Source organism: Falco naumanni, chromosome 19 (genome assembly GCF_017639655.2).
Source record: "Falco naumanni isolate bFalNau1 chromosome 19, bFalNau1.pat, whole genome shotgun sequence".
Taxonomy (NCBI): domain Eukaryota; kingdom Metazoa; phylum Chordata; class Aves; order Falconiformes; family Falconidae; genus Falco; species Falco naumanni.
The window spans coordinates 2,654,746-2,676,963 of record NC_054072.1 but is presented as its reverse complement, the minus strand read 5'-3'; the positions used below and the strand labels follow the sequence as shown (position 1 = coordinate 2,676,963).

The 22,218-nt window shown below is 45.7% G+C and overlaps 1 protein-coding gene across 1 annotated transcript; it reads right to left on the bottom strand.

The window, feature by feature from the left end:
• Positions 1 to 3,884: 3,884 nt before the first annotated feature.
• On the bottom strand, positions 3,885 to 20,343 carry ADRA1A (adrenoceptor alpha 1A). Its single transcript, XM_040618113.1, has 2 exons — positions 19,461 to 20,343; positions 3,885 to 4,396 (listed from the first exon to the last, which is right to left on the bottom strand). Exons 1-2 carry the CDS (start codon positions 20,341 to 20,343, stop codon positions 3,885 to 3,887), a joined length of 1,395 nt encoding a protein of 464 aa, XP_040474047.1.
• Between the last annotated feature and the right edge of the window lie 1,875 nt (positions 20,344 to 22,218).

Sequence of the window (22,218 nt, the reverse complement as noted above, 5' to 3'; positions counted from 1 at the left end):
ATATGGGCTGCTTGAAAAAATATGGGCTGCTTCAATCTGCAATTTTTTATTTTTTTTTTTTTTTTTTCTTCCTAGAGCTCCTTCTATGGTTTTTGAGACTTGCTGGGTCCAAATGTCCACCAAGATGACAAGTGCCTATGACCCTGCTTGCAACAAGGGAACAGGGCAGTTTTCATGCGGAAATTCTCTGGGTGAGCCAAACAAATTCTGTGTTTTTGCTGGCAAATGTGACCGCAGCAGAGGTGTGGCTGGGACCCGGCTTGCCTGATGCTGAGGTCTGGGTGCTTTGCAGAGTCACTGGACAGAGAGAGGTTCTTTAGCATCTGTTTCATGACATTAAAAAAAGGATGAAGATGAGACTAAGACTTCATTATTCCTTATAACCTCTGTCTCTCACAGGCAGGAATACTGCGCTACAAAGGTGGCTACCCATCGCTATCAGGGGGTTGCCCCCAGCATGCTGATTTGTTTATCTTAAATTTACAGATTGAGATTATACTGCTACTTTAGAATTGCTCTGGAATTAAATGACTAATGCGTTTCTGTTGGCCTCCACAACGACCCCTTGCCTGATGACATGAAACCTCAAAAAATCTAATATTGCTGGAGAGACCCTGTGTAAATCTCCCAGCTCCAAAGGAGAGGTGGCACAAATGACCTTATGGGTGCAAGTTATAAAACAAATATACAGTTAGGGTTGGGCAGCAAGCGAGGATTTTAAGTCTTGCTAGTCCTGCTCAGTTTAAGGGGTGTTTTTCAAAATATTTCAGAGTTCAGGTTTTCTTCAAATAAACGTCCCACGTATTTGAACCCCGTGAGACTGAAAACCTTGGCCACGAGTCCCACGTGACTTTCTTATGAGATTTCCAGCTTTTCTGCTTCTGGTCTTGGCTTGATGTACCATGAGAATATTTTTTTCATGGTATTTCAACACTTCTAGTTTCAAATTATAGACTTTATTGGAAAATCTTAAGAAAAGATTTAAGGGTGGGGTGGATTTCTTATTTAAACTAAAAATGGGATAATGCTACAGATTTGCTGTCTGCGATGCCTGCTTTTGGAAATAAATAAGGGTTTGGGTCCAGGGATTTGATTTGGATTCTTCTCTAATTTTAACCTGTTTGGGACATGCTGTATCTTTCTTATGCAGCATTTATGTGGGAGAACAAATAACTATTTGCTTCAGCTAATCAGCTAAGCCAGATATTTCATTTCCCAAGCATAAGAAGAGGCAGACCTTGCCATCCGCTGACCCACCGAACACAACCAAGGCTTGATGGTCTGCAAAAATGCTGTGTTTCCAAATCCAGGTATCTTGCCAATGCCTTCAGGACTGCTGCAGGCTGAGTTGAGAACTGTTAGCTCCATTTTCCCCATCGCTGCGTACCCATTTGTTTGAAGGCGGGAGGAGCACGTCCTCTGCTTGACGTGATGTGTTAGCACCTGAAAACACCTATAAAACCTACATCTGAGGCAGCAAGTGCTGCAAGGAAAATCTACCAGCACATATGGGACCATGTTCTTGGTTATTACACCAGGAAAAGATGCTGATTTTACCGGGTTTTTTACCCCTTTTGCATTTTCTGACATGTCTGAATGAATCTACCCAAAGACCTGGTTCTTTGAGAGATTTAACTTCTGGTCCTGCATGATTAGCGAGTTCTGTAAGTGGACAATTAGTGCGAGGTTTCCTAGGTGCGCTGATATTATGCAATAATTTTAATACATTGAGGACAGGGTCAAATGTCAGGGGAAAATTAGGTGGCTTGTTCTGCCTCTGTGGGTTGTCTACACAAAACACAGGCTTCATTCCTTCTACTCCCTTCTGCTTTGAGCTCAACGTGTATTTCTAGTGGCAGAGCTTGATTAACATCCTGGCCACGTATAGATGTGAAGAGCATTTAAGCTCCGAGGTTGTTTTCTGCTTCCAGGGCTGCACAAAGCAACAGTATTGCAAGAACTCCAAGGATCAGATTTTCATTTTGCAAATTGTCCGAGAACGTTCTAGCTGCAAATACGTGTTCGCAGGAGGCAAGAAATCTCATTCATATCTAAGGAAAAGACACGGAAGACTGAAAGTCTCTTGCCATTGGGGACTTCATACTGAATGAGAGATGGGTGGACAATGATTCCTCATCAATAATATTAAGGCGTCCTCCCAAGGCCTCGTCCTGTAAAAGCTAACCTTATCTTAAGCCCTTTCCCTTTTCAGGCCAGCAGATACTCAGCACAGGAGCTGACACAACAAGCTTACGTGTTGTTTCAAGAAGCTGCATTCTTTACTTGGCAGGCACAGGAGGAGTTATGTCAAGAGCCGCTTATTTCTAATATTGTACAGAGAATTCCTCCCACTGTTTCTTCCAGATGCTGAACAGCTCATTTATTTATTTATTCGGATTAGCTGTATTAAAATATAACATGCTTCCAAATGCTTTTCTCCCCAATTCCCCAAGGATGGCCCTTTCTCATGGGGATGCACGTCCTTAAGTCTTTTAACATGCTTAACTCCCACTGCTTAGAACGAGGGTAAAGTTCCTGACTCCAGGGTACCCGGGATCTCACAGAAAGCTGAAAGCACTTGGTACTGAAGGAGTCAGAAGAGGAATGTAGCATAACACGGGGCAGGGAGACAGCAAAATGTCTGCAGCTTTGCCAGTGACCGTGGCACTGATCTGACTAGCGAGCACCTGAGCAAGGAATTCTTGAGTCTTTAAGCAGGTCCCTGCTGGGCTCAGAACGAGGAAAAGGAACGGATGAGTGAAAGTGACCCCTTTGAGCCTTATTTGATGATGACTTACCTAGTTTTGAATTTTATTAGACTCGCATCAAAGCGCAGAGACCTTCCAAACAAACCTAGGACGCATGCAACCTTTCATTTGGTGTGGACTGGAGATGTGGGAGGGTGGTGGCACAAAAAAGAAAAGCTCTGGCTGGGCCCTGAGGCTGGCTGGCCGGCCACTTGGCTCAGGTTTCCCTGGGCGAGGGGCTTTACTGAAATCCACAGCACAAAGGGAAGCTGAGAGCGACTCCAAGCAGGGCAAGAGCCAAGAGAGTGGTTTCGCTGTGCCCTCTGAGCTGAAGCGACTGCCTTTCCAGGCGGGCGGAGGACAAGCTGCCTTGGTGGCATTAGAGGACCAGTTCCCCACCCGGTGCAGCCCAGCCGTGAGGACCGGTGAGCCTGCCCAGCTGAAGATGCAGATCCAAAAAGCTGCCTGTTCTCTTCAGCCAGGACCTCACCGAGCCAGGACCTGGACGTGAACAAAAGAGGCAAGACGTGGTAGGAAAACATTCTCGTCCACGGTCCCTTACCAAAAAATAAGCCGAGATCTGTAAACACTGTCCCAAGCCCTGAGCCTCCCAGCCTCAGCTCTCCCGGCTGTCACATTGAGATTTAGCTTTTCTGGGGGGTGGGGTGGGGGTGGGGGGGGCAGGGGTGAGGGGAACACAGAAGCACAAAAGGCTCTACATGTGGGGCTGTCTGCAGGTATCCGGGCTGGAATCAGCATGGGGTCTTTGTAGTTTGCTCTTTCTCCCCCGTTGCACCTAAATCAGAGCAGCAGGAACTTTGAAACGGGGGAATACAGTGGAAAAAAAACCCTTTAATTGTCAGGCAAATGGCTTGCAGCGGCCGGTCTCTGGGAATACCGTCGGGCTCACCACCCGCTGGAGCCATTCGCTGTCTTTAAGGGGCTTCGTTCAGGCTACCGGCACTGGGAGACACCGCTCCTCCAAAGGTCTGGCCCTGCTTCACGCAATGCTGTTTGTTTCACCTGGATCCTTTCAGCTGTTGTATCACCTGCTTCTACTTCCCCACAAAAAAGAGCAACAGCCCATTAGCGGAGCCACGAGTTTGCCAGCCGACGCTGCTGGGCACGGCCAGACCTTTAGACGTCCTCCCCGCTTTCGTTGAGGGACATGGTGTGTATCTTGATGGTTGGCACTTTACAGTTTTCATGGACGAGGTTCCCTGAGGTGCCTGCACAGCAGCATTCCTGGAGGAAACCTTTACTTTTCGCTTTGGCCACAGTACAGTCTTTAGCAACCGCGGTTTTTGCAGGCACGCTTTGCACAGCGGAGAAGATCTTCCATTCGCAGACCCCGTCTGATTTGGAAATTTTATAGAAGGTTTCCCCTGAGCCGACAGGGATACGGACCACACCTTTGCCGCTCTCCATGCTTTGGCTAGGGGGATGGTTGAGGTTGAAACTTGGGGATTGCTTCTTTGTCGCTTGCTTCCTTGGGAGGCACTGCGCTCTCAGGACGTTCTGGAACGCTTTCTTAAACTCTTGACTTGAGCATGGATAGATGATGGGATTGATGCAGCTGTTTAAATATCCAAGCCAAAATGTTATTTTAAAAAGTGTGTCCGGGGGTTTGATTGCAGGAAAGAAAGAACCTAAAATGGAAAATACACAGTGTTAAGGCAGAGGCAGTGAGAAATTGCAGGTAACCAAAGAAACTTAAACACTGGAAAAAAACAAATAAGATTCTGTTCTGTCGCTGAAAATTTACGACTCAGAGCCCAACTCCTGCAGGAACAAGTCTTCAGAATACATGGTGTCATACAACTATGTGGATGTTTTATCAGAAATCAATTCATCTACTTTATCATACAAGTGTTGTATTCCCATGTACAGCCAGAGAGGAAAGCAGGAGGACTGGTATCAAGAGCAGAAAATTGCTTCCTCCGGGACTTCTAATTCAAGATGAGTTAACCAACTAACAGTCCTATCTAGGAGGTCATCAAAAGGGGTTTCAAATGGCAAGAAAATCACACCATTTCAGAAGTCAGAGTAAGTGAAAAACAGGATTGCTGAGTTGATTCCTCATTTTGCATTCCAGCTAAAATTTAAAAATAATAAAGTATTTGGCATCCATTTTCCCTTGAAGCTTTTAGGAAATCTAACTATCCACAGTTTCCTGTCTCATAGAATGCATCTAAAATTCAGGTAAGTTAAAGGAAAGGTTCCTTTTTGCATCAGTGAACACTGGAAATTGTTTCATGGGCAGCCCTCGATGATAGATATATACTGATACTTGCAAGGTTACCTCCCAGGGATGATTCAAAGAGCAAGAACTTTGATGGCTTCGTAATAAGAAAAGTGCTACGGGGATTTTTATTCTATAGAAGGCAGGATAACACTCAGAAAAGTTGAAAACTTTTGACAAAGCTTAGTTAGCGTATTGGTGACAGAGCCATAAACTGTGCATTCATTAGTCCTCACCGCCTTGGCACAACAGCAGTCGACTGCAAGTGACCGTGTGAATTGAAAATTAAATGGCATTACTAATACAACTTAAAAAAAATAGATGCGGGTATATGATAAAGTAGGATTTAATTCTAAGTTATCTGCCAATTTAAAATCTTGGGAGCGTTTTTCCTAATGGCAAACCTTTGTGCTTTTGTTTAACTACAGCCTGATCTCCTTACTGCTTGGATAAGCAAGTTTCGAACTTTTAAATGATTTGAATGGGATGTCAGTAAATGCGTAAGAGATTTACCCGTGGAGAGGTGTTATTATACAACTACAGAGACATCTTTAAGATATCAAACCGCTGTTTATGGAGAATTGTTTAAAAATTTGTTGCTTTTCTTGAATGGCACTGGAAAGTGGCCGTTGTAACAAGATCCTGAAATTCTCTTCTTTGGTATTTCTCTTCGCTTAGAAATAAAACCAATATTGTCTGAATGTGAATGAAGCAGAAAACTAAACTGTGTGATGCTGGGGTGGGAATAAGTGATAACAGCATTTCTAAGACCAGTTTTGCAAAATGAATTTAGAACCAGCGAAAGAGAAAGATATTTGCCATACGTTGAAAGGCTGTTCCTTGCCTCCTTTAAAAGCAGAGAAAAAAACAAAGAAACAAAGAAACAAACAAAAAAGTGGTTCTATCCTACCCATGTCAGTGATTAGCTTGGGCACAGGAGGAAAAATGATTTCCCAGAAAACATAATTGGCTGGTTTTGGGCTTTATCATCAAGTTTATATTAAACAGGACTTTCAGCACTGACAAATGCTTGTCTTCCTGCTTCCCCCCGGAAAAATCTTAAGCATGTGCCTGTGGAAAGAAATACTGTGGAAGTTTTAGGCATCGATGCGTTTGTCATCCTCTGCAGTTTAACTCTGTGTAAGCAGCTCCTAAGCTTTACAGGGATCGATCTGTGTGTCGGACCTCCTCTGACTTAGGAAAATCTAATTTTCTGATTTGCTATTGCAGTCAGAGGGTGTCATTGCATTCGGGGAGCTGGTGAACGTCGGTTGGAATCTTTCTCTTCCCATCTTTGTCAAACAAAGATACGGCAAGTGCAGCAAAGGCTTTCAAGTGGCAAAAGCCCGAGAGGAATTCTCAGAGTGTTTTTGCCTGTGTGAGAACGTATCAAAATTTTGCCTGGACCAGAGACACAAATAGTGCAGCGTGATTAATGACGTGCTCGTTCTGCCGAACACGGTCTCTGCTGTGAAAGGCGAAGCGATGTCCCCTGGCCGTGACACCAGCTCCTACCTGCTGAGTGGAGCTGGTGGCCCCAGAGGACACCCTGCTGCCAGGGGAGAGGTGGATGCAGCAGGGTGAGAAGCCTTTCAGTTCTCTCTGGCTGGGGGGAGGTCCCCAAAGACCCAGGCCACCTGGTGTATGGTGGAGCAGCAGCCAGGCTGAGGCAGAACAGCCGCTGGCGACGCAGAACGTGCCACAGGAGCTCGCTGTGGGTGCTGGAGCAGCTGAACCTCTGATTCCAACCCCAGTTACGACCCAGGCATCAAGCACGAGCCTCACCGCCTCCGTCATTGCCTCTGTGTTGCTCCCAGCTAGCTAGGTACAGCGGTTGCACTATCAGTTTCAATATCAACCTGTTTTTAAGACCAAAAATGTCGTGCTAAAGAAAGCAAATGCTGTTTTGCAGCAAAGCGTGAGCGAGCAGGCATATCCATGACCTAGAATTTTTCTCAGCAAATTAATGCTGCTTTCCTTTAGTGGAAAACAACTAAACAACGTTCTCAAAGAACTTTCTGGCTGAGGTCTTTGGCAGATGAAAAAAACAAAAAACTGAAAGGCTTCTAAATGCTCAAATCATGCTCCAATTTTTTCTTTAGTTCCTCATTTAATTGCCGCACATCTACCGCTTTCCCATTTTGTGTTAAGACAAAAGGTGAAACAAATCTCAGTTTGGGGAATCGGCTGTGTGAGGCTGAGTGTAAAAATGGGTAAACAATAACAATTCCTGTTTGCTGCAACTTCTGGCTCGCTCTAAATGGAATGCTAGTGCCTTGCCAAAGCCGGTTAAAAATAGAAAATAGCCAGTGTCAGAGTTTGCCTCCTGCTCTTTTTTTGGGGTGGGGATCTGCATGCTAATTTATTAATGTAACCTTTTTTGGTTCATCAGTGTGGAGACTTGTTGCCCTGGAACAGCATGCAGTGAAAAGAGAGCGCAGCAGCTTGAACAGTGCTCAGATTTGCCGTCTGCACACCCCATCGCGCGCTGCCTTTAACGCTGCCTGTCCCGTGGGGGGCACAACTTGGGCTGTAGGACTGTCCCCTTGCTCTGCCATCCATTTGGTTGGGCCAGGCAGTGATGTTTCATCAGTTTGGATCAAATAAAGCTCCGTCTCCAGGCTTCATTATCCCTGTGTGTTGTCCTGTGAATGAAACATGGGTCAATAGCGAGAAATACGGTCGGTAGGGCTGAGGCTGGAGCTGGTAGTCAATGGACTACCAATATCTGTCACACAATATGTAACGGAGCTAGATGTAAAATCAGCGTGGAAATAATTTGGACCCTCTTACACACACCGCTGGCTTGTTCAACTTCCAGAGCAACGTAATCACGGTCAGCAGCTCTAAACCTTGAGCCACTGGATTGTTGTGAAGGGGACAAATCCACATTTCTCTCTGTCTGATGAGCAAAATCCTTCTGTACGCCTCAGGACTGCCGTGAGGAACTATTGACATCTCAGCATTTGCTTAGTGCCGCTGTAGAAGTGTGATGTCCTGTTCCAGAGGGCCGTGGAAAGCAACTTGCCCTTCTACTGCAGACACCTGGTTACCCCTGGACCTACAGGAACCTGCCCTGATCTTTCCCGTTGTCCACCTGAGGATCTGGCAAAAAGGGAAAAAATACCGTATTCTCCAAGTCCTTGGGAAATCGTGTTGCTCCCCACAGAATGCTAAGGATGCATTCTTTCCTTCCAGGCCTTTAATATTCAGCGATGTTGCTGTCCTGATTAATATCAGCGGGTGATGTATGCGGTAGCAAGCGGAGTTGTTCTCAAACCGTGCTGCTCAGCCCGGTGATGAAGGGCTCTGTTCTGCGCGCTGAGACATGGCAATGGGCACTGCCTGGCAGGCCAAGGCAGATAGGTTCGGAGTAGCAATAAAACATGGGCTTTGCGGGTTTTTTTTAAACAATAATTGTAATTAACCATGAGAGTAAACACCGGAATGGTGAATTCTCTCTTCTTCAAGGTGTACAGTAGAAGACTGTTTCCCATGGAGTAGCGAGGTGGCACGGAGAAGCCAGGTGGGACCAGGGCGAGCAGCTCAGAGCCTGTGCCCATCCAACCCTTAATGACTCGGCGGCTGCCAATTAGTGGCAGCTTGGACACTTGCCTACTAGGAGCCATGGCTGAGAAAACAGAATTATTAGAGCACCTAATTCTCCAGAGCAAGCTTTTCCAATTCTCTCGCTCTCAGCTGGGTGTGATCGTAGATGAGTGGAGTGGTGCCATCCAGGGGTCCTCAACAGAGCTGGGGAGCGAGCAGCAGTCGAGAAGTGAAAAGTTTTCTTTCTTAAAACTGATTCTGCATCCTATTCACAAGCCTCAGTGTCTTCCCCGCTACACTGGCAGGAATAAAATGGTAAATAGTGGCAAAACTGGTAACAGTTCAGAGGCTTCACCTTGCATCCCTGCAGTCTGTGCTGGAGGAACAGGAAGGAAAACCTCAACAGATCTCTGAATGCCTTTGGATTGTGGATTAACTAAATGATGCTTGAATTCCTGCTTTGTTTTCAAAAGGTTGAGGACTCTCAAGTGCCAGTAGCACAATTCAATTGCTTGTGATATGAAAATTAAATAAAATGAAGTGTGCCCCTAGCCTCCTGAGATCCTTTGCCAGTAAGTATTTCATCATTCACCCCTGAAAATGTCAGGATTGCATTCCCTTCCTTCCACCATTTATTTGCCTGTTTGTCATCTCAAAGTTTCTTCAGATCCGAGTGAGAAGTTTTCCATCTACCTCCCGGTGAGTAAGCGCCAATTCAGTCACAAAGATGTAATTTGACTTTGTCACTTGTCAGAAGTTACAGAGCTGCTTGATTATAGGTTGTTTAAACCCCAGTACTGATGTCGTGCGCTGTTTCACTGATGGACAGCAGAGGGATTTAGAAGCTGCCAGACTACAGAAGCTTGTGTTGTTTACTCTGCATCGTCTCTGTCAGCGCCGTGGGAGTAAGATCCCATCCATTTTTGTGACCCATAGAGCCTCGGTGGGTTAAAACCCATCTCTGCTGCTAGATCTCGCAGCTCAGTTTAGCTTGGCTGCTTTTTTCCCCCCTTTTATGTTGGATGGCACCAATGCGATGCTTGAGTCGGAGCAGAGGAGAAGGCAGGCAGGCAGTGACCACGGGGGTGCATGGGTGATGCTGGGGCTGCACCCATATGCGATGAGGGAGCAGCAACAACCTGCAGAGCATCATGCCCGTGCATTCAGAGCTTGCAGCGAGTAGCTGCCTGCAGTACCTAGATGTCAGCAGCTGCAGGCTCCGCTCAGAAGACACCAGCAGTGCCTGTGATGCCTTGTGAGCAGAAAACCAAACAGTGTTTGTTAGCATCATGTTATCAGGGCTTAAAGTGGCTGAGGGCATCAGGAGAAGTACCCGTTCTTAACTGTGTGCAGAAGTCAAACAAAAATCCTGGCATCTCTCGCCTCTGACGTGTAGGAAATACGCCTCTGTGCTCACAGCAACCTGGGAACAGGGACAGTGGTTTGGTTTACAGGGAGGCAAAGCTTAAAACTCAGGTCCTGGGATCTGCCCTAAAGGGGTCAAGCTAGAGGGCAGCAGCTATTCCAAAGCAATTTCCTGAAGGATGCAGGGATGAAGCACAGAGGAGCAGTGATGTCCCCACACAGATGAACTCTGTACCAGGGGCACCCTCGAACTCTCACGAGACAATCTGCTCCGCAAACAGGGATAAATGCCTTACAGCCTGCGTTCCCAAGCTCAATGTTAGCACTGAACTTTATTCCATAAGAATGGCATTCTATACTGCATTTCAGGTCAAAACACAAACCACCCTCTGGAAAATATATAGATATATACATATGTATTGCCGCAGCCATGCGACAGCTGCGCTGGTACGTATATGCTGTCCCAGCACGTCTCACCCTGCTGCTCCCTTATGGGAAGTATTTTCTGTGGGAATGAAAAAAAAAAGGGGATCAGAGAATCCTTGACCAGGAGGAAATGCTTCTGGGTTCTGTACAATCTAATTAACGCAACAAAGGCAGACCAGCGGTTCACAGACGAGAGGGAGGGTAAAAGCTGGCATCACATTTACAGCTGTGCCTGTCCCAGGGCCTGGAATATTGCAGTTTTCAGGATTCCAGGGGGGAAATGAGGGTGACTTTGTGCCTAGATATCCCCGAGTGAGAGTTTGTTTTTCTTCACAAGGGCCTGAGTTTGCTGCTTGAAGCGAGGAGGAGGAGGGTGCAGGTGTCTGGACACAGGTGGGAGGTGGAAAGGACAGGCAACAGGAGTGGGTCACTCTGGGGACGGTGCTCTGGTGATTTGGGTTTTTTCAGACCTAGTTTATGCTCTGTTTCATATTGTAACCACTTAGGATGGATGATATTTCTGGCAAAGAGCAAACGTCTCAGCAAGCAACTATTTCCAGATTCACTGTGGGCAGCTGCAGATTTGGAAAGCTGATAAAAAACCATGGGAAGGTAAACTGAGGTTTTGTTACCCTTGTAAACTGAAATAATCACATTGTTTTACAAATCAGTTTCGTTGTCATTGAAATTCCAGCTCCCATGCTGTTACTGCAGTGGAATGATTCTGGATCCTGTTGCTCACATTTTTAAGATATTTGATATCTGTCCCGAAGCCCTCGCTCTCAGAGTCAGGCACTTACAACAAAATCTTAGCTTTCCTTTAAAAATTAGAAAAAAATCTCACGCGGGTGGTTGGGGGAATAGTTTGAAAAGGTGTGTCTGTCTCAGCCTGGCTCACGAGTTCGTCACTCTGCAGTTGACGGTCATGATTTTGGAATCCTTGGGGTTAGCAATACAGGAGTGATCTTCAGCAAAAGCTGAGCATCTCTCCCTTACGTACCCAAACTGAAGATAAATCCTGACATTTGCTGGGCGGGGTGGGAGAATCACTCATACCGCCTTTCAGTCACTAAATCCTAAATTGCATCACGACATTTGAGAGCAAGTGAAAAGTTACATTCTCGGCTCATTTACTCCAGGGACTTGCAAGCGGTGACTACACAAAGCAGGGACGTAAAGCAGGAACGTCTTGGAGACAAGGACAAACCCCTGACAGGTTGTGCGGGCAGGAGAGCCATAGAAGTGAGTCACGAAATGTAGCACAAGTGACTCTACTTTCTTTCTCTTGTTTTCAGTGTAAAAGGCTATTAATATCGCCAATCCCTTCCGCTGCTTTGCTGGGCTATGAGTCAGTGGGACACAACGTTTCAGGACTCGGTAACGGTGGAGAAATGTTGGCCACGGGGATGTCAGCAAGATCTTTGCCTTTGGCTTCAGTCGAGCTGAGTTTATGAAAAATACCCCTTGTGATTAGCACAAAAACCCCAACACCACCACCACCCCCCCAGCCCCAAATTTGCCAAGGAAATACCTTGGCTATTTATCTTCATGGCTTATTTTGTCCCCATTCAACGGCTTAACACACACACACGCTCCCTGACTCAAGGAGTGCAGACACCCTTCTTCTCCCTGACCTGCGCTCCAGAGAATGAGCTGAGGCTTTATTCAGTTTTGGTCTTTTTTTCCTTTTATTTCTTTTTTTTTTTTCTTCTTTTTGTCACTGTGAGAACGTAGTGAAATGCTGATGTGGGGAATCTAGCTCTGAATATTTCCTTCGTGGCCGGAGTTCAGCATTTTCTGAAGTGAAAACTTTGTTGAGGGTTATGTTGTCAGAGGTTTTATTAATTTTATTTTATTGTATTATATTATTATCAGCTCAACAACGAAAAGAAGGGGGATTCAGATCCTTGTTTCTCTGAATATCTGGACATCCCAGCCGTGGCAATGTCGAAGGCAGGGTGCAGGCTGCTTGCCTTATTCTCTGCCCTCCAAGTAAAGGGGTAGCAGGGACAGGAGGATCCTGTGCTTATATTTACTAATATCACTTATATTTACTAGACCATCCATCCAGTTCTAAAGGAGAAAAGAGGTGATTCATTAAAAGGAGTGAAGCTATTTCCCTTCTGCACGGGGAAATGCCAGGACAGCGATTCCCTGCAAGGCTGGTGCTATTCTGCACAGCTTCCCAGGAAACTTTTGCTTTCTCTTCCGTACTTTCCTCATCAACAGACTCCTTTACCCTTCCATCATGTAAACACCTTCTCTTTAACCCTGCCTTCACGGGATAAGACAACACTACGCATCGCTTCAATATCATCAAAATTGTCTCAATTCTGCAGAAAGTGGCGGTTTGTTGAGCACCTGGTTAACGCGCAGCTGAGGGCTCCCAGTGCCCTGCTGCCGCACGCCGTGGCTGCTCCCATTACACCGCTGCTTAAGCTAGGGGGGACGGATGAATCACAAGCACTGCCTTTCTGTGCCCCCCCAAAAGACGCTAAACCCTGTATTTAACCTGCTTTCAGAATCTCACACCAGTTGGAGCCTGTGTTACTCTGAGACGCTGTTCCCAATTTTTGCTCATTAAAATGCCGCTGCCTGCAGGAGGCAGCAGGAAGGGAAAGGCGTGAATTGCAGGGTATGAACTTCAAGACAGTAGCAGTTATTTGAACTCCTGCTGTGATAAGACGGGGTGAAGCAGACACCCTAGCTTTTTCTTCCCTGACCTGCCTCTGTCATGTTCTGGCTCACGATGACAAAGGAACATGGTCCGAAGCCGGTTACTTTGACAGCGCGTGGGCAGGACGCAGGGTGCCTTGTCCAGAAGCTGTGGGAGCTGCTCTGAGCGTGTTCTGTCAGCAGAACACATTGAATCAAGGCTCAGACGATCGTGAAAAGGCCAAGAGGCCATAAAGCTGTATCTGATAGGTGTTTCACCGGTACCAAAAATTAGCCGGGTCCTGGGGGAGCTTCACCTTAACAGGCAAAGCGGGAGCTTTGTGTTGTCCTGGCATTGCAACGTGGAGGGGGACAGGTCAGTCGTGAGCTAGGTAAATGAATTCCTGTGTCTGACGTTTCTGTCATGTCTGGCCAGCTCTGCCTTCCCAGGATAAGTTTCCCATTTACGGCTGACTGGACTGGGTATGAACTCGTGCCTCTGGAGCCCAAGGTGCTATAGGTACATCAGCCACCTTATTAAAAGATATCGCAAGTGATGATATGGACAGCAACTGCAAACCTCACTGGGGAACAGAGGGATAAATCCACCAACCTCTACGTGTTGGTGCATGTTCCTACTCCTTCCCCTGTGACCTCCTGACACATTGCATCCATGGCAGAGACAGAAAAAGGCATTTTTCTGGTTTACCTCTAGTGAAAGTAGAGAGTCAGTCTTTTTGACTCTAGTCAAACAACTACCACTAAATAGTAATTAGAAACTAGCTGCAGCCGGACACATAGACAGGATTAGAGGATTCCCATGACAGTGTTTGTGTCAGTTCACAAGACTGGTTTGCTGCTCTACTACAAATATAAATACCTTCCAGTGTATCCTCTTTTCTGCTCTCTCCATCGTGAGAGTGACTGTCAAATGCTAAAAGCCTTCCTCTCTCTCGCCCAATTTAGTAATCTGAATTTTTTTCCCTGGCTCAGAATTTCCCTTTTTTCTTTTTTTCAGCTTTTGAAAGCAACATCTACAACCAGATTTAAGCTAGCTTGCCACAGAAAGTGGACAATGGGCAAAGCTCTGTGGGTTTGTTTGCTTCTGAGGGTTTGTTGAGATGAACCATCCATCAAACTTGGGACCATTTTTGTAATCCCCAAACCTTTTTTCTTTTCTCCATCAGTTCTGTGCGTGTTTCACCTCAAAATGACCTGTAAACACTGTCACCTAAGTTTCTAAGGCGAAACCTGAAAAATTCCCAGAGCAACCCATGCCCCCCAGTTACAGGAGAGGTCTGCTCTGTCAGTTGTAACCTCACGCCCAACATCACCTTGAAAACTGGTGCCATCACCTGGGGCTTCCACCGAATCTCTGAACTCTTCTAGCCTGGAGTATTTCTTACTATATCTGTCCACCTGCCTATAGCCCTTTCTAGCAACTGGAAGAGGAAAACAACACGCCAGAAATGAAAGAAACATGCCGTGTGGCAAATGGTTGTTGCAGAGGGCCAGCGCCCAACAAGCCTTAATCGTCCAGATGAGCCTCATCTGTGGCTGGTACCCACAAACCCTCTGCCCAGGGGCTCAGGAGCTGCATATAAGCTCAGGCTTTTTTTTTTTCTGTGTCCTCTTTGAGGGATGGAGACAAGCTCAGGCTTGTTCTTTCCTTGCTGTGTTTTGTTGTTTAGTGTCTGGTGATTACTGGAATGTCAGCACAAACTGGTCCAGGTGCCTGCTCTACCTGCTGCGGCTCAGGTAGCGTGAGGGTGTGTTTTTTGGGGGGACACACACAGGTCCTGCATCTCCTGTTGTCCCCCCCCCTGTTCCTGGGCTGCCCTCCCTCCTGGAGCAGCCCTGTTTAAGTCCTCCCAGGAGCCTGTACTTGGGTTTCTAGTTCAGCTTTGTGCAGCCCCTCTTTGCTGGTCCCTCAGAGAATATGGTTGCTCCAATTTGAAAAGCAGTGTTGCTTATTTTAGTGCAGGGCTTTTTTTTGCCCCAAGATTGTAACAAAGTATTTTTTTTTGCCCCAAGATCCCAAAGAATTTTGTTTTCCCCTGAGTTTTTAAAGAAGGTTGGTTTTGTTTTTTCCCCTGAGATTTTTAAAGAAGGTGTGGGCTTTTTTTTTCTCCTGAGATTTTAAAGTTGGGGTTTTTTTCCCTGAGATTTTAAATAAGTTGGTTTTTTTTTTCCCCTGAGATTTTAAAGAAGGTTGTGGGTTTTTTTTGCCCTGAGATTTTAAAGATTGGGTGGGGGTTTTTGCCCTGAGATTTTAAAGGAGGTTGGGGTTTTTTTTTCGCCCTGAGACCTTAAAGAACTTTGGGAGGAGAAGCAGGATTTCACTTTATAGCTCACTCGGGGGGGAAAAAAACCCCACCTTTGGTGATAAGAAGGTTCTGGCTAATGTAGAAAACAAAAATGCAGCTCTTTCACCTGCTAGTCCTCCTAGTTAGATCATAGGCCTTAATTCCCTTCAGTAAAGCAGTGTATTCTTGTTCATGTAAAGGAGTGCATAGGGCTCGTGCCACCTGGCTCGTGCTCCTAGCTATTTGGAGTGCTTTAGTGTACTTAAGTTTTGAGAAAGGAGCCAAAGGTGCAGTAACCAAGTGTGAAGGTCAGCACTAAAAAGCTTTTATAGCTGTTCTTGCCACGTAAATTAATGTGAGGGGATGTTACATGGGGATGCTCGAGCCACTCATAAGTGGCTAGCAGTTGGGAATATGGTGATTGAGTGATGCAGAAGAGAAATGAGACTAAGGAAGTGATACAACAGGTGTAGATGATATGTGAGAGCAATAGCTCTAAAGTGAGCAGGGAAACATCCTTTTCAGGTGTCTTCTCTGGAGGGCTGAATAATAGATTACTTGGGTGGGGTGGGATGCTCTTGTAGCCTGCTTGGTGCAAACCTGGACTAAACAAGTGCTTAAGGAGGCAAGTATATCCAGAAACTAACATTTCCTTCTCTTGAATATACCCCTTCTATACTTCTATGGAAAAACAGATGCCTAGTGTGGAATGAGGCAAGACTGGTGGACGTAGCTGAAAATCTGTTTGCAAAGCAATTGCAGGCAGCCGCAGGTGTGCGCGGACACCAGGCTTGCTCTGCAGGCTGATAGCGTTGGGCACGATTGCTCCTAGGCAGAGGCATTTGTGAAGGAATTGCCCAGTAAACGTGTTTCAGCAAGGGTTTTGCAGCTTTTTGGGGTACTAGCAAGTCGAAGGAAGGTCTGCAGAATAAAAGAACATTTCATACCGTCAGACTTCTGCTGTGGAGCAGAGACAGCGCTTGAGCTGGCTAAGAGCAAATGTCACACAGAGGCTGGTGGGCATAGGCAAAGGTCCTCACAGTTCTTGCTGGCTCTTAAATAAACTCCTGCTTAGGTGCTGTCGCTGGCTCTTACCCTGCATTTTGGTCAGCCTAAAGTGTTCCCTAAACTACCATGGAAAAGGGCCTCTCGTTGCACTGGGAAAGCTACATGTCTGGAGAGGAGCTGAGATTTCATTAGGGAAATACAAAGACAGCAGATCTAGTTTGGGACAATAGTTTTTAAAACAATTTGTGGAGACGTGTTAGGTTCAAAGAAGTTTTTACAGGAAAACTGTGAGACTAGGGACAGATCCACTGTTCAGCTTAAAGAGGGAGAGAAAGGGCATGCAGAAATGAAAACCTGACTTCTTCCAGGGGACATCAGCTGTTTTGACACCTTTATGTTACAGAAGTTTTGTGAAGGGTGGGCTTATGCTCCAGCATGCAGAGAAAAAAAACAAGTCTTAACCTCATTTATTTTCATGCAACAGGATAATTGTTCCTTGGCTTACTCCATCAACATCAAAGCCAAGTGAGAAGAAGGTGTATTGGAGGACTGGACTGAAAGCCTTTGCACAGACCCTTTGTCTGCAATGAAGCATCCAAGAAGGTAAGAAAGACATTAAAAATTGCAACTGGCACCCTTACACACCAATTTCAATTAAGATATTGTCTTATGGCAGGGATACTCAAATTGTTTCTCCCAGTTAGTTTTGGCAGATCTGCTGATATGGCTCTCATGCCTTTAACCCCTCTAGATATCCTTCTGTCACTCTTGCCATACACCTCAAAAGTTTCTACCCCCATTCATTATACACTTCAGCATGCCTGGTGTTTCTTGTTTTAGAGCGGTTCTGGGCTGTTGTTGTTGTTAATGTTGATGTTAATAGATGTGAGGATCTTGAAGATGATGTAGACCACAGTAAAATAAACTTATGTTTTGGGAACTTCTGCATAAGAGTGATAAGCACCTGCCAGTTGTCTGAAGTGGTTTGTGTTGCGTAATTTAAGAATGTCTCATGGGGCCATTTATAGGTCTGTCCCATGGCCACGAAGCTGCAGAGCTGCTTTTCTGCACAACAAATTTCCCGTTGCCCAGCCAGCTGTGCGCTGAACTCCACGGCTGCCAATGGTTCCAGCAACGGGGTGTTCTGCACACCTGAAAACTGACCTCTGCCGCCAATCCGGTGTGTGATCCTAGATCACACAGTGTGTGATCCTAGCCGGATCACTTTGCCTCTCTATGCCTACCTTCCCCTGTCGGCAGGGAACAGATCTGAACGGGGTTACTACCTGTAGGAAAGTGGTTTGCGTGGTGTAGAGTGCCATATGCAGGCATCTCTGGGTCAGGGTGGAACAGCCTGTGTTTCCTTGGTATTTTTTTTCTCACTACTTTTTTGTGCCAATTGTCTGTTTAATAGCTTTTTGTCTCTAAATAAAAGTTGCAAATAGGTTTTGAAGTACTTATTATATGCTTTAAAAATAACCTAGTAACCCCACAAAGACAGGGAAACGAACCTCAAGAAAGCTCCCTTATAAGGGATCAAAGGAAGATGCAAAGCCACTCTTGAGTCCAGAAAATGTCTTAAATCCAAAGCAAATTAATTAACAGCAGCTCTGTGTGGGCAACCACGTTTGCAGATGAAAAGTGTGTTTAGTGCGTTCTTGCAAACCCTTTTTGGGTATGTTTCAGACATCTTGGCAACCAGCATTCCAACGTGCTGACATCCTGGCCAACACGAGCCAGGCCTTTCAGGGCTCCTCCTTACGAAACATCTACACATCCCTTACTCCAGCACTTCCTAGCACTGACCGACAAGAGATGATTGTGTTTTGGGGGTTTTCACATGACAACATTAGCAACAGGATTTTGTGAAGCCATCTGGTCATCTTGGTAAATCCAGTAGAGCTTAATTGAAAAAGAAGAGCTTTTTATAAGTTGGGTGGTTTTTTTGTTTTTGTTTTTGTTTTTTAAATAAAATCCCCAAATTTATATTCCCATGCTTAGGTAAGGCTGTTTTTAATTTTTCTTCATTGCACACATTATTCTGTTACTAGCTAAAACTTCCACGCAACCTCACTTTGCTTTTCCTGCACAGCAGAAGCCCTTTCCGTAAGAAAAGCTACTGAAATGAGCAAATCACAGATTTAAAGTTCCATGTTTCAAAACCAAACAGTACAGCTTCTGCAGAGCAAACTTCAGCGTGATGTGCCGCATACGTCACGCTCAGATATAGGTATGAAATTAGTATTCTGCTTTTAAATCCTAAAATTGCATCAAAGGTGTCTGAGCAAGGTTTAATTAAAATTCTAATTACTACTTTATATTTCAGTGATAGCAAAGCAGAACAAATCCCTGACTTTCCTCCCCTTCAGAATTATAACTGGTGAATAAATATTCATATTCAGCGTGATGGTTGAAGCCAGTGTTTGGCCAGTGGGCTCAGTGGGTTTCCACAATAAATGCAAGCCAGAGAAGTATAAAATTAGTTTGAAGGGTCCTCACTGCTGTCTTCTGACTGGTCATACGTTAAATTAAAAAATACATCCTTTTCATTTGGAGTATGGCACATCATAGTGTGAGTTTCCTGATAGGAAGCTGATTATTTTTTTTCCTTACAGTGGGAATTATTTAGGCGCTGAGCGCTCCAGGAGGGTCTAGCCCCAGGTCTGTGAATGCCTACTTGGACCTTGAATACATTTTTATCATCTTGACCTTTTCCATATTTTTATTTTCACCTTTTCCATATTTCTATCTGTCTTGACCTTTTACATATTTTTATCTTGACCTTTTACATATTTATATCACCTGAAGAACTGGCTGTCAACAGACATAAACAACACATCTTATTGTTCTTAGAGCAGAGCTGGTCAGAAATAAGCCCTAGTTCTGAAAGAGTATTTTCTATATGGGAAAAAAAAAAGTGCTAAATCCTTTCTGACACTTTCATAATTTTGTGTCTCATCACCGGCAATGTTTTGTTTCATTATAGACTCTCATTTTTTAGGTTCACTGCTTTGTAATGGTGAATGTTTTGATTTTGACAGCTTTGCAATAGAAAATTATTCTCTCAGAGCTTTTCTGATGGGCATTATCCTACACGGGCGCAAACACAGCCCTCCCTGTGGGGAAGGTGCTGTAAAAGGTAGAGGGTTTTGCTTTACTTACCGAGAGGCATCACTACAAAAAACGGAAGCCAGCAGAGAACAAAGCATCCCACAACTATTCCCAGAGTCTTGGCAGCTTTCTTTTCCCTGGAGAACTTGAGGAGCCGCACGGAGAAATGATGCTTGCTCTTGGGGTTGGATGCCGATCTGCTGGCCTCGGGAGCGTTTTTGCGATGGATCCGTAGGGTCACTGCTTCAGAACGGGATCTCTCTGTCTTCAGACCAGAAGTCAGACCTTTGTTTTCCCTTTTGGCCACGACGTACACGCGGCAATACATCACCAAGATAATAGTCAGGGGGAGGTAGAAGGAGCCGAGAGCGGAGAACAACACGTAGCCAGGCTCCTCGGTGATTTGGCAGATGGTCTCGTCTTCTGGGGCTGGTTCCTTCCAGCCAAAAAGAGGTCCGATGGATATCACCAGAGACAGTGCCCAAACGCACAGCAGCGCCAGGAGGCCCCTCTTCTCTGTCACTATACTTGGGTATCTCAGCGGGTAGCTCACCCCGATGTATCGGTCTATCGAGATGATACAGAGGCTCATAATGGAAGCAGTGCAGCAAAGGACATCAACAGCTGCCCAGATGTTGCAGAAGATCCTCCCAAAGACCCAGTAGCCCAAAATCTCCATAGTAGCTGAGAAGGGCAGGACAGTGGAAGTCAAGAGGAGGTCAGCTACGGCCAGGTTAATTATATAGTAGTGGGTAACACTCTGAAGATGCCTGTGGCAGGCTACAGAGAGGATAACCAGAATATTACCCAAAACCCCAAAAACAATCAGCCCTCCTAGTATAACGCCTAGTAGAATGGCCTTTGAAATGTTCACGGGCCCCACAGAGTGGGTGCAGTTGGAGCAGTCGGAGGAGTTTCCAGGGAGGAAGGCCATGGTGAGTGTCTGGTAATGTTCATGTGAGGCCGTTGTACCTCACCCCCTGTTCAGGTAGAAAGAGTGATGAGATCAGTTCTTGGAAGGTCCCACAGGCAACATTTGCCTGGCTTTGCTGGGGAAAAGAGTTTTTAAGAATGTCTTAGAAGTGCAGCACCAGGGACAATGAGAAGGATCCAGAAGCATGTTAGAAAAACTGCCTTGCTGCCTAGGGTTTTACCATGATAGCACAGTCAATAGCCACCATTTCCAAGTCAAATTTAGCTCCTTTTGCATTTTTCTTGGGGTACAGAAGTGAGGCTACACAAAACTGAGGCTATTTATCCTGCTTTCCAGGATTATGTGATGAGAAATATCAGAACTGCGGGTTGAAATCATTTCTGTCTCTTTGGGAAGATTCAATATTTAAGTAAAATGAATATTCCAGAGGGCCTCAAATTTAAGAGTGACCCAAGAGGGAAATCACTGATGCTTTTAATTACCTTCTGGCTTGGAAACCTGATTAGGTGGAGATGGCTGCTGCTCTTCCTGCTCAGCAATGTCGTTTGAGATACCTGCCACTGCCCATCTTCAGGGTCTGAAGTGTCCATCAAAGCTTGTCCGTGCTGTGGAGCAGTTGTCACTTGAGGTCCTGGACTGCGAAATAAGGTTCATTTACATCAGCTTCTGGCTTGCTCTGAAGGGGAGAGTGAAGTTTGCTGTATCAGGGATGCATGCTCTTGTGCTTTTTGCAGATCATCAGCGCCCTGAAGGAGACAAAGACACAAACAATATGATTCCCAGAAGCGACGCTCACTTACTGCTACGGTTCCCATATAAGAATAGAGTGGGAGGCTATTTTAGGGAGCCTTCCTCAGGCTGGTTTCAGCCAGTGGAATCAACCTTTTTCAGCCCAGTATTGTTTAACAACAGCTAAGAGACCAACGTGGATTTTGGTGCCTGAATTTTCTCACCACGTCCCCAGCAGCAGTCCCTTCCCCGCTAAGGGACAGCAATCAATTCTAATTAGCAGTTCACCTGCAGAGACCAGTTCTAGGAGAGAGAGAAACCTGTGGGACACAATTCAGGTCTACAGACTGAGAAGCAGGTTTAGAAGTCCAGAATTGAGCTGAAGATTTCTTTATTAAGTGACTCCTTTACCCACTGAAATGCTCATTAGCCCAGCTAAACTGCCCGTTTTAGAAATCTATAGGGAAAAGCGATTCCTGCCAAGCAGAAGATGTTGCAGGGAACAAGTTTCCTACTGAGTGACACAACATTTCAGAGTATCTGGAAGCCAAGCTCAGCTTTAGCTGACTAAATATGGAGAAAAGGTACATCAGATGGAAAAGTGAGGGTGAGCCTGGGGACTGGGGCACGGGGGGCACGAAGGGGAACGCTCCGAGTGTGGGCTGAAAAGCCTCCCACAGCCCCTAGGTGTGGGTATAGTATTTGCATCCAAAATACTGATCAGACGTGTGAAAAAACACCGCTAAGGCTACCCCTGTTAAAGCTGAGGTAAGGTAAGGCTCTGTAAGCGTCCCAATATTTAGGTCTTTCAGAGAAGTTCCTGGGATTGCAACTGTGTGCAAACACTGAGCAGCAACAACTGCCACAGAGCTGAAGCTCAAACCTGAATTTTCTGGCAGGCAAAGGCATTTAGAACTCTGACCCCCTGAAATTCCCAGTTCACAAGCAGGGAGGATGGGGGAGGGGAGACAAAAAGGTGTTGCACTGTGGGAATTCTCCTTCCGTGCAGTGAAACGGAATGGGATCTTCTCGTTTCTTTCCCGTGAGAGGGAACAAGTTGAAGAAAAGGACAGATTTTACTAAGCACATCTATGAAAAGCGACTGTAGCATCAAGCATCTCTAACAATTACAACTGTGGTTGCTAT

Excerpts from the sequence above, each read along its gene's own strand:
- ADRA1A (XM_040618113.1), bottom strand. The coding sequence starts at position 20,343 with ATGGCCTTCCTCCCTGGAAACTCCTCCGACTGCTCCAACTGCACCCAC. Across the intron at positions 4,397-19,460 it reads TTTTGTAGTGATGCCTCTCG|GTTCTTTCTTTCCTGCAATC; the intron begins GTAAGTAAAGCA and ends TTTCCATTTTAG.